The sequence below is a fragment of the Oncorhynchus tshawytscha genome, linkage group LG06, assembly GCF_018296145.1.
Source record: "Oncorhynchus tshawytscha isolate Ot180627B linkage group LG06, Otsh_v2.0, whole genome shotgun sequence".
In the NCBI taxonomy this organism is placed as follows: domain Eukaryota; kingdom Metazoa; phylum Chordata; class Actinopteri; order Salmoniformes; family Salmonidae; genus Oncorhynchus; species Oncorhynchus tshawytscha.
Genome location: NC_056434.1, coordinates 75393378 through 75405733, shown reverse-complemented (window position 1 = coordinate 75405733; position 12356 = coordinate 75393378). Strand labels below are relative to the sequence as shown.

Sequence of the window (12356 nt, the reverse complement as noted above, 5' to 3'; positions counted from 1 at the left end):
TATATGGAACCTTTTTTTGAAGGTTATATAAAGAACCATGCTCAAGGTTCTAAATGGAACATGTATGGTGCCACTTTCATAAGGTTCTATAAAGAACCATTAAAAAAAGGTTCTAAATTGCACCAAAAAGGATTCCACTAGTTACAATCCTTTTTAGGGCTATATAGAACCCATTTTTATGGCTCTTTATATAACATTTATGGAGAATGGTTCTATAAAGAACCTTGCTTAATCTCAAAGGCTTTTTGTTGAACGATTCAAGTTTTTTTCTTCTTTTGTAATAGCCATATTAAATAGTTACAGGTTGTGTTTATAGGTGTGTGTATTAACAAGTTGAATTAGGTGTGCTAGCTCTGGAACAGTTGGGAGTCCCTGAGGAGAGAATTGAGAACTACTGACTTAGTCAACAGTTCTCAAATTACACAAGGCCATACGTGAGTCTTTCACAAGACACCATCACTGGCCATAGTTATATACAGTATAACATGCAATAGGATAACACAATAGATTAGATAAACTGAAATGACACTCATTCATTGTTGCACAAAAAGACATGCCCCAAAATATCTGAATAAGCCACCGGCCCTACATTATAATTATTACTAAATGAGGAAAGAAACATTTTTTGAACAGCAAAGAACCACTGAAGGGCTGGAAGGGTTCTGTGGGGCAGTATGATTCCACATAAAACCATCACTCCGTCACACCCTGATCTGTTTCACCTGCTTTGTGCTAGTCTCCACCCCATCCAGGTGTCGCCCATCTCCTGAGTCATGTTACACCCTTCCCAAATCATTTTCTATTGTATATGCAGATGAACGCAAACAGTAGCAATATGAAAACATGAACAGGGACTTGAGATGTAAACAGATCTTGAGTAAATAAGCTTCATGTTAACTTTACACCATCCTTACCAAACAGAGAGATCCTTTGTCTGACAAGAGCTCCCAATTTGCAGAACAGGCTGAAGATGGGAGGACAAGAGAGAGGGATGGAGAGAAGAGGAATATAAATATGATGAGAATGTAAAAGGTAGAGAAGACAGAGGACACCTATGTTCCTGGGCACATTTAAAGCCCAGTTGGTTTAAATGCCCCTTTTAAAGTGCTTAGACAGTTATGACAAAAACACTTAAAAGCTAAATACTGCTAACATGTTCTTATTGTAATATGTTAATAACTGATACCTGGTGACCATCTCCTTCTCCTTATTGGAGGCATGACCTCCGTTGCCTCGTGATCTGGCTGCGGTGGAAAGGAAGTAGAGGCGATGGTTCTTCAGGTACTGCTCCAGAAGGGGTAACGCCACCTGTGGGAGATGTGTTTTTAGGCAAATCTAACCCAATAGACCTAACACACTATTTATTTGTATCAGCACACCAATATGGACTATTCATATCACTTTATCAATGTAGTTTGGTAAATTGACCGTGTTTTTACCCATTGCATCTGTTTTGAGTTATTTCCTATAGAAAAGTCATAGTTGTTGTGCTGTATTTGTTGCTATGTCTTAGCATTGATCTCTGTGTGGAGACTGCAGAGACACATGGCTGGCTGCAGCATGAATCAGCAGTCCCATCAGTGGGAATTAGACCCTTTTATTTTCTGTCTCTTTACAGGGAGCGTGGGAGGCTTAATCAACGGTCTGATGGCAATCGACACGCCCACATGGGTTTCGAAAATGGCTGTATCAATTCCTGGAGCCACAATAGCTTTCACTTACTGAGTTGCCCATGGCAACCTCCCAACAAAACGAATTAGCCTATATCAGTGTGTGGTTGTAAAGAAATGAATAATAGCCAGGGACAAATCAAGCAGGACAACAGAGTGGAAACTGTTCTTTCACATCCACCTACAGTACATGCCCATCTCAGTTGTTGGACTGGAAAATAAAAGTGGTTTTACATTACAAACCTTGCTGAAAAAGTAAATCTGCTGTTGGTTGGGAGCCTCTACTATTGGCATCTGACCTCTTGCCTGCATAAGCTCTGAGGAAAAACACAACATATCCAATTACGTGCTATGTGTTGTAAGAGATGAGTGAAACTTCTGACGTCACTTATAAAAGGAAAGATGTCTGGTGATGTATGGCTACCATCCTTACCCAGCTCCTGCATGTATTCTTGGGCCTCCTCTGTGTATGAGAGGAGCTGCTGTAGGAAAGTGTAGGCAAAACGGTTTGCTATGGCTGGTGAGTCCATCTCTGCTGCCTTTCTGTCCCTGTGCAGAGATGCAGCACAGTGATGTCGTCAAGAAGTCAGGAAGACAGATTGTCTGGACACTGAGGCTAATAGAGGTTTACTGTATACATTTGAGTAAGGCACATAACAGTTTGATATTTAATGAAAGTTTTAGGTTAAGGATGCACAACAATAATTAACCCCTTACACGGGTGGAAATTAGACTATATGGATATGGCTACATTGAATTAATATGGATATCATATGCATAAACATTGTAGCAATTAAAAAGTATGGAGATTATGGGAAAATTATTACACTAAAAGGTGAGGACTGAATCCAAACGTTACACTGTTGATTTCATGTGCATTACTGTTCTTTTCACCGCATTTGTTGACAACAAAATCTGAAAATACTCTGGATACATTCAGTAACATAAGAATATTCTTTGGGGTAGGCACAACATAAGACCAAAAAATCACAAGGGTTTGAGTGCGAGGTCTAACTGTTATTTCCTAATGGCCACACACCTCTCCAAAGTGTAAACAGTTCCTACGTAATTTCGATGCACTTTTATGACTCAAAGAAGAGTCTTCAACTATATGGTGCTTTTCTTGGCACTCCTAGCTGTGCCGTTGAGGAACTAGAGCAAAAACACTTGTAGTTATTTTCTTTGGAACACAACTCTGCATCCCCACCTTCACACAATTAGTGTTGTTGTTTACGCAATCCAAAAACGGTCCATTATAAATTGCAATCTGGGTCAGGTGGGCCTAATTTGAAAGCTTCTTCTGTTGCCAACTTGAATAGCTAAATTATAAAGTACGACCTTATAGTGTTAGGCTTTCACTAAGCAATTCATATGCATAGAACGGAGTCATGGGTGCATTCAGATGCGCGGTCCGCAGGAGATTTTCTTCACAATACAACAAACATAGGCTCATTCATGTTCAGAACAACCCAGAGTATAACGTCATGTCATCTTGAAACTGTACATTAAACATTATGAGGTTTATGATATGGAAATTTGAAGTGCACATTCATATTCACGGGTGTTTGGCTTGCTTGTTTGACATCAAAGCGGAATTCATTATAATCCTCAACTTCTCATATTTGAAAATAAATGACAGCAATTATTTTTGCAAAAGTTGCACAATTAGCAGGAAGGATAGGGGCAACTTCTTGATGCTTGCGGTGCTCAAGATCAGAACAGCTGTCAGTCAAAACCCATACAGCACTGTGAAGTGCAGACCCAGAGCTTTGACGTCATATATAGCATGTTACTGTACAACCACTGCGTTCCAATTTAGGCGCTTATCAAATCAAATCACATTTTATTGGTCACATACACATGTTTAGCAGATGTTATTGCAGGTGTAACGAAATGCTTACTAGCTCCAACAGTGTCCAAATCTGCCATTTTCAACCTGTATACAGGTACAAGTGTAAAGAGCTACAGAACAATGACCACTGGCCATTAGCATCAGTTGTCATAGTCATTGACAGACAGTTCCTCACCTCCACACTGTGTAGCCGTTCAGCTGGAAGAACTTCAGGACATCCTGGGCTTTCTCTCTCAGTTTGGCTTTCTCCTTGGTAGGGAGGGCATCATAGGGCACCAGCGTAGAATGACCCCCTCCCCCTGGAGTAACAAATTAGATCAAAGTATAATAGATTAACGTATATGAAATTCAGAAAGGATAGCCAGCGCATTTGAGAGAATTTACCAGTCTTTTTCACATAAGCATTTATTTGAGATGAAAAGTCATTATGTAAATTAATCATTCTGCATAGCACTTTGCTTCAGAACCACTGAGTAACTTTTTGGCATGGTTTCAAGTTGCCAGAGGTACACAAAATCACCTACAGTAGAGGCAAAAACCCTGTTAGAGCTTAATTCATCATGGTTTGTGATGAAATGCTACCTTTAGCATCCACTTCCTGCTTCTTCTTCCTGGACCAGGTGTTATGGTAGTTCTCAGCCAGCAATTCAGTCACAGACTGAAGGAAAGTATAAAACAATCAGTCAATAACAATAATCCTAATTGTATATGAATACAGCATGTCTATGTCCTCACTTACACACTGGTCCCATGAGAGTGTCACACTGCTCATGTCCATTGGCTTGGGGGTGAAGGTTGATGCTCCTTCAAATGACAGCTAAACCGCAGAGACAGAGACATGCATTCATTTACATCTTTTTATGCATCCATTGCAATAGTTCAGTAAATTCAGTGTGAATGAAAGCAACAGCAACAACAAATGGGAACAACATCTACAACAACAATATGGACAGTACAGCTGCTCAGTTTCAAAGAAGAAAGCAAGGAAGGAAGAAATGCAACAGATGGGAAAAAGTCAGGTTCATATCAGAGCAGGACTTAAACAAGATCATGCCAACAGTACTGTGTGAGGTCTTATGGATTCAGGTCCTATAATAATGTAGTACTTTACCTGTCCAGCCTGGGAGATGCGGCGTGAGCAGGTGAGTAGGCCAAGGCCATCTCCCTCTTTAGTTCTCTCTATGGTCCAGCCAAAGGCCAACATACTTCGCACGGTCTCCTTTACAGACCAGCGATACGCCTCTTTGTCCTGAGGAAAACCAATGTGACAGTAGCAGGATGATAAAACTTTGGAACTGCAATATGTTCACAACAGACAAATATTAGACAAATCAATATTTTATTCAAAATATCAATCAAATCCTAAAACAAACAGTACTCTGTATGTTGTAGCTTAGACCTACCCTCTCAGCCAGAGCTCTGTAAGGCTTCAGGAGAGGGTGTACTTTGGTCTTTTCACAGAGCTCCCCATGGACCCAGCCATTTGCAAACTGAGACATAGGAAAGATAAACATACATAATTAATCATATACAGTATGATATTCCTATACACACAGCATAATCTTCTTCATACACAGCAGTTCACACATTACATAGAATGACAGTGTTCACAGAGTTCTTGTACAGTACATATTTTAAACTCAAAACTAATATACTCATAGTAAACTCAAAGCTCAGTTACCTTGTCCATTGACCACTTCTCATGGGTGTGTTCTGCATATTTATTCACCACGAATTCCAGTTTCTCTGGTACTGACACACTAATAACGGGAAAAAATAACTTTATAACACATCAGAACAATATAATATATAAAATGCTCTTTAAATGGACATACATATTTTATAATATATATAGAGGGTGACAGGTAGCCTAGCAGTTAGGAGCATTGGGCCAGTAACCGAAGGGTTGTTGGTTCAAATCCCCGAGCCGACTAGGTGAAAAATCTGTCGATGTGCTCTTGAGCAAGGCACTTAACCCTAATTGTGCCAGGGTCGCCATCAATAATGGCTGATCCCTGGCTCTGACCCAACTCTCAGGGGAAGTAATGTATGCAAATGTCCAATTCACCTGTGTGAAATAGTGCAAATGTAAGCACCCACTTAATTATTTTAGATATATATATATTTAAAGAGCATTTCCACAAGAGAGGAGATGAATAATGGTATCACTAAGGTTCTAGCCACAGGCTCACTTGGAGGTGTCTACAGGCTGGGGGTCAAAGTGTCCCTGTGCGTCCATGGAGGGGTGTCTCTCAATCCAGGCTACACAGCCAGGGTCCGTGTGGTCAGGAGGGAGGGCTCCAGCTGTAGCTGCCAGACACTGCAGAGCCAGCTTGGAGAGCTCAGCGTCATAGTGCTATTTAGGAGAGGAGACAGGGAGATGAACAAACACATGCCTTGGGGCTACACGGGAAAAGACATACGTAATATAAATCATAGACTGGGTGGGTTAGTGTGGGCAGTAGCATTAAAGCTTGGTCTGAAAACAAACCCCATGCCCCCTCCCATATCCAATAGATGTTTATAGATGTGAAGGGATCCAATTACAATATGACTTATCCTTCAAATAGGCTTTTGGGAGCTCCCATTGCAGGCTATTGCTTACACTCATTCCATTAGCTTTGTTAATATCAAATGGTTGTTTTGAGACAGGCTGAAGAGTCGGTCCAACTGTACCTTCCTGGACAGAGCATTGAACACTCCCCAGAACAGCTTCCTGGAGAGGTGAAGCTCCTCCTCTGAGGTGGAGCCCAGGTGCCCCAAACCTCCAATCAGACAGTAGTACTTCCAGCTCTGCTCATAGTGATTGGTCAACAGCTGGAAGGAGGGAGTGGCGAAAGTAAATTTCTTCAGAAATGTCGTACATGTCCAAACACACACATACATTACATGGCCTGTGTAGGTGTGTGACTACTATTATATAACTAACCTTGAGTGGTATTTTAGTGTGGATTGTCAGAAGGGGCACATCAAAAACAAGCCGTCGGAGTAGAGGTTGCATCATGGACGGCCTGAGCTTACTAAGGACACAAGCATAAACACATACACAGAAATAGAGTATGCACCGACAATTCCTTTTGAATTATATCTGATTCTAAATAACTGCTCCCGTTCTGCCTCTATGGTAGAGAAGGTGTGCAAGTGATAGAGGAGAGAAGTGAGCTGTGTGGAGTGACTATAATAATATTAGTTCCTCCATGTCCCCACCTGCATATGGCCAGCATGCAGTCCTCGATGGCATCTCTCTGGGCCTTGGTGAGGCTGAGGGCCCTGGACAGGCGGTAGACGGCCTGGAGGAGAGCATCCACCAGCGGCCCCTGGCCCTCTGTCCCAGAGAACAGGCTGGAGCACTTAGTGAGCAGGGGCAGCACTGCTGTACACAGGTACCTGTTCAGTGCCAGGGCCATGTCTGTGGCACTCAGATCAGTCTGCAGGGAGAGGAGCAGCCAGGTGACATTTTGTTTACAGAAGTGTCAGGACCAAAAAGAGAGGGGAAGTTTTAGCCTAGGGGAGGCAAAAGAGACAGAGAGAGAAAAAAGGGTTTGATCCATAAAAGTCTGACAGAGTCAGAAATGGAGAGGGATAGGACATTGAAGACTAGTAGGAATGAGTGGAAGGGGGAGTGAATGAGTGAGGAAATATGCAGTGGGTAAGGTAACACTGCCCCACGTGTTTGTTAGTAGACTCTCCAAAGCCTAGATCTCCAACACTAACCATAACTCAAATCTCCTGAATGTATTAATGTTGCACGTCATTTGAGTTACAGGATAATCCTTGTGATGTGATAGTCACACTCTGTGTCCCACAATGTGCAGTGGCTGAACACTCGAATGGGGGTTATTGTGAATCACTCCAGTGGGCATTCCTGTAGGTCCCTCAGGTCCATAACAGTGGATCATTCCAGTGGTGCTGTGTCAGTATGGTCAATGTCTCCCTCACTGTGTCCAGGGAGGCCACAGCCTGCAGGTCTGGCAGGAAGCCCACTTCCAGCAGGTGGAGCAGGAAGTTCTGGTCCTCAATGCCGTACACACGGTCCAGGAACAGCACCATGGCTGCCTTGTGGTCTGGGCAGAACACAGTGGATGGGTCTGGTTCAACTACTGTGCCATCTGGATAAATGACAAGCACAGAAGGAGATTTGGACAATCATTTCACCACATTATATTTTGGCTAATTTTAAATTATGGTGGTTCTGTAATACATGCTTGGCGAGCCGTCTCAAAACTTGAGCCAACTTAACCCCAGGCTAATTGCTACCATATAACAGAGAAAGCACCAGCGGGAGGATGAGACTAGAGCAAACTTAGCTGTAAAAAAAATGTAAACAGTACTGTACAAGCTGCAAAGATTAGGTTTACAACCACATTAGACTATAGTGACTTCTCACAGAGGACTGACCTTTTGCTAGAGAGGGGATTTGGAAGGGTATGCCGATGACTCCCTCCAGGTCCTGGACGGGGATGAGGGACCTCAGGATGGCCCGGATACGGATGGCCTCGCCCTTCCCAGCATGGATCAGCTGGCCAAACATAATCAAGTCAAAGTGATCAGCTTTATTGGTCTTTAATTCTTAAGCTTTGCCATTCATTCCAATGTCTTCAAAGACTTTAGAGAAACAGCCAACGTCAAATGATCTAGCTGTCAGGTAATGTGCAGCATATGACAGACACATGACACAAATGACACAGTTGCCAGAGGTACACATATGACACAGACACAAATAAAGCTTCTTAACCCATAAGGTTTGGATTATTCTGCAGTGTCAATCACTGCATGGCCAATCAATGTAGCCCCAGGGGAGCTTTTTCTAGTCCTACATTAGAGCACTAGTCTATCGGACTATTGACAGGGTCCCATCAGGAGGTGAAAGAGACTAACGTGCATCTCCGGGGCACAGCGGCCCAGCAGGTCGATGAGGGCGGAGTAGAAGGTCATGATGGAGTGGCCCATGTGGATTATGTCATCCTCCTCATACTGCAGTACGTTTCTGTGTGGGCGGGGAGAGAGAAGCGTTTACATGGTGCTGTGCAACATAATGATTTTACTCATGTTTAAAGGTCAGTTGACATAACTGGATGCCTTATTGAATCAAGCTGAAGAGGGGACGGTCATAGAATTACAGTGCATACAATATATACAGTGCCTTGCGAAAGTATTCGGCCCCCTTGAACTTTGCGACCTTTTGCCACATTTCAGGCTTCAAACATAAAGATATAAAACTGTATTTTTTTGTGAGGAATCAACAACAAGTGGGACACAATCATGAAGTGGAACGACATTTATTGGATATTTCAAACTTTTTTAACAAATCAAAAACTGAAAGATTGGGCGTGCAAAATTATTCAGCCCCCTTAAGTTAATACTTTGTAGCGCCACCTTTTGCTGCGATTACAGCTGTAAGTCGCTTGGGGTATGTCTCTATCAGTTTTGCACATCGAGAGACTGAAATTTTTTCCCATTCCTCCTTGCAAAACAGCTCGAGCTCAGTGAGGTTGGATGGAGAGCATTTGTGAACAGCAGTTTTCAGTTCTTTCCACAGATTCTCGATTGGATTCAGGTCTGGACTTTGACTTGGCCATTCTAACACCTGGATATGTTTATTTTTGAACCATTCCATTGTAGATTTTGCTTTATGTTTTGGATCATTGTCTTGTTGGAAGACAAATCTCCGTCCCAGTCTCAGGTCTTTTGCAGACTCCATCAGGTTTTCTTCCAGAATGGTCCTGTATTTGGCTCCATCCATCTTCCCATCAATTTTAACCATCTTCCCTGTCCCTGCTGAAGAAAAGCAGGCCCAAACCATGATGCTGCCACCACCATATTTGACAGTGGGGATGGTGTGTTCAGGGTGATGGGCTGTGTTGCTTTTACGCCAAACATAACATTTTGCATTGTTGCCAAAAGGTTCAATTTTGGTTTCATCTGACCAGAGCACCTTCTTCCACATGTTTGGTGTGTCTCCCAGGTGGCTTGTGGCAAACTTTAAACAACACTTTTTATGGATATCTTTAAGAAATGGCTTTCTTCTTGCCACTCTTCCATAAAGGCCAGATTTGTGCAATATACAACTGATTGTTGTCCTATGGACAGAGTCTCCCACCTCAGCTGTAGATCTCTGCAGTTCATCCAGAGTGATCATGGGCCTCTTTGCTGCATCTCTGATCAGTCTTCTCCTTGTATGAGCTGAAAGTTTAGAGGGACGGCCAGGTCTTGGTAGATTTGCAGTGGTCTGATACTCCTTCCATTTCAATATTATCGCTTGCACAGTGCTCCTTGGGATGTTTAAAGCTTGGGAAATCTTTTTGTATCCAAATCCGGCTTTAAACTTCTTCACAACAGTTTCTCGGACCTGCCTGGTGTGTTCCTTGTTCTTCATGATGCTCTCTGCGCTTTTAACGGACCTCTGAGACTATCACAGTGCAGGTGCATTTATACGGAGACTTGATTACACACAGGTGGATTGTATTTATCATCATTAGTCATTTAGGTCAACATTGGATCATTCAGAGATCCTCACTGAACTTCTGGAGAGAGTTTGCTGCACTGAAAGTAAAGGGGTTGAATAATTTTGCACGCCCAATTTTTCAGTTTTTGATTTGTTAAAAAGTTTGAAATATCCAATAAATGTCGTTCCACTTCATGATTGTGTCCCACTTGTTGTTGATTCTTCACAAAAAAATACAGTTTTATATCTTTATGTTTGAAGCCTGAAATGTGGCAAAAGGTCGCAAAGTTCAAGGGGGCCGAATACTTTCGCAAGGCACTGTATATATAGGTTAGGTTAGTACGTTTTTCTCCAGTTACACAGGAATCACTCAAAGAACTGCATCTTTAATATGACTGCCAATTACAGTAATAAAGTGCCGTCCAACAATCGGATTATAATATATAGTATATATATATATATACACACACACACATATATAGTATTTGTCTTCTAATTGTGTGTGGGGAAGCCTATCTTCTGGCTGACCAGTAGGAAAAACCAAAAGTCACTGGTTTACTCGGGCTAAGACTTGTTCTTCCAGTGTTCCCTTTCTAACTCACAGTGTTCTGTTGGACTCATAGGTTGTGGAGGGTCCGTCCATAGTCAGGTCCTCTGAGATCCTGATGGCTTCCTCCATGGCTGCCAGGAGACCATCGCCACCCTCACCTCGCAGGGCGGGGCCAAAACACTCCGGATGGCGAATCAGCAGCCTCACCACCGAGTAGGCATTCTCCTCCACACTCTCCCCTGTCAGGAATCAACTGATTATTAGCCTAATTTTACTCTGTAGTCTAGCTGTTATCAGTCATGAACTACATCTACAGTTAGAGTATCTGTATAGTCAGTTGTAACAGGTTACCGTTGCAGAAGACAGCAAAGCGTAGGAAGTCCAGGTAGCGTTCCCCCTCCACAGGGTTCCAACCAATGTCAGGGTAGCCTTTAGACACCAGCATGGGACAACTCTGTAGACCACAGCCTGCCAAGTACTGCACCACCTACAGAGAGACACAAAGGACAGAGAGAGAGAGAGAGAGAGCGAGAGAGAGAGAATAAAGGTAAAGGAGAGAGCTGAACAGACTTAAGAGGATAACATACTGTATGCAGTCAGGGACAGAAAAAAGATTGAGGGAGATAAAGGAGGAGGGACAGATCTTTCTCACTTTTTCCAGGTCTGGTTCCCTCAGGGCCAGGGCCAGCTCATTGTTGTCCATGACAGAGGCAGCTGCCACGTCCAGAGGGGTGGCTCCCCGCATGGACGGAGATGCTAAGGAGAGTACTAAACATATTTAAATCCTCACTGGGATCATTTAAAAAAATAATAATAATAAGTATAAGGCTTACAGTGTTGCTGATTTGCTGTTGCTGACACTGGGAAACATGCAGAGAGAATGACATTTCAAGTTACTGTTGATAGTAACCATAGTCTTCCACAGCTCACCTAGGCCAACACTGCTATTATCCAACAGGTAGCTGAGGTGCTCGAACATGGATCCCTGATTGTGCCTACTGATGCGACAGAAGTAACAAAGGAAGCGACAGCAATGGGCCACCATCTTAGGAAAGGTGATATCCTAAAGAAGCAGAGAGAACAATTCACACTTAATTCCATTTTCTCACAATGGACACATTCATTATTTTTCGATACATATCACATCAGTCTCACCTTGGACTCTCCCTCCCCCAAGACGTTCACCATCACCTCCATGACTGTCTCGTGCATCCCCAAAGCCCTCATCAGGTTGGGGTGCTGGTAGAACACCTTATTGTTCATTATGTCTCTGCACAGGAAATAAACAATGGAGGGGTTCAGCGCCAGGGCTGAAGATTGGTGAACAGATATTATGAATGTGTTTTTGGGCTCAATGTTGCGATCACATTTTTAGAAGTAAATTGAATTACATTTGAACATTTCCACAGAACAGAGCTTGTATTATGAATCAAGACATGGGTTAGCTTGGCATTTATGTAGAGGCAAGAGTAGAGCTAGCAGAGAACTAGCAATTGTTCTCCATTCGTACCCCAGTCCCCGGATCATGAGTCTCTCCTCCTCCTTGCCCATGCGAACGCTGAGCAGAGAGCGAATCTGCACCAGAGAGGCCAGCAAGGCCATGGTGTCCTCCACTGACACCTGGCTGATGGTGTAGGCCTTGTGGAGGGGAGTGCCCATCTGGCCCCTCAAGCCCTCGTACTGCCGGTGTAACAGAGAGAACATGGCCCTGACCAGAGCTGGGTTCTCTATCACACACTCCTGGGCCCAGCGCACCACCGTGTCAGAGATGAGCTGCTGAAGAGTCACTATGGGGGAGAGACAATGACCAATGTTAGTAGCCTACTTTTAGCTTGACCA

General features: G+C 43.2%; 1 protein-coding gene across 1 annotated transcript in view; it reads right to left on the bottom strand.

The window, feature by feature from the left end:
* Window positions 1-12356, bottom strand: part of LOC112253542 (ryanodine receptor 2) — an 84652-nt gene that overhangs the window by 42640 nt on the left and 29656 nt on the right. Inside the window, exons 39-61 of the mRNA XM_024425488.2 lie at window positions 12028-12304; window positions 11673-11787; window positions 11448-11580; window positions 11170-11273; window positions 10869-11004; window positions 10570-10756; window positions 8401-8509; window positions 7921-8041; window positions 7462-7631; window positions 6730-6950; window positions 6452-6542; window positions 6199-6339; window positions 5715-5878; window positions 5204-5282; window positions 4926-5012; window positions 4634-4771; window positions 4262-4339; window positions 4105-4180; window positions 3698-3821; window positions 2104-2219; window positions 1914-1987; window positions 1187-1308; window positions 915-964 (exon numbers count right to left, since the gene is read on the bottom strand). Of these exons, the coding sequence (XP_024281256.1) occupies window positions 915-964; window positions 1187-1308; window positions 1914-1987; window positions 2104-2219; window positions 3698-3821; window positions 4105-4180; window positions 4262-4339; window positions 4634-4771; window positions 4926-5012; window positions 5204-5282; window positions 5715-5878; window positions 6199-6339; window positions 6452-6542; window positions 6730-6950; window positions 7462-7631; window positions 7921-8041; window positions 8401-8509; window positions 10570-10756; window positions 10869-11004; window positions 11170-11273; window positions 11448-11580; window positions 11673-11787; window positions 12028-12304 (2913 nt within the window). The remainder of the gene's footprint in view (window positions 1-914; window positions 965-1186; window positions 1309-1913; window positions 1988-2103; window positions 2220-3697; window positions 3822-4104; window positions 4181-4261; window positions 4340-4633; window positions 4772-4925; window positions 5013-5203; window positions 5283-5714; window positions 5879-6198; window positions 6340-6451; window positions 6543-6729; window positions 6951-7461; window positions 7632-7920; window positions 8042-8400; window positions 8510-10569; window positions 10757-10868; window positions 11005-11169; window positions 11274-11447; window positions 11581-11672; window positions 11788-12027; window positions 12305-12356) is intronic.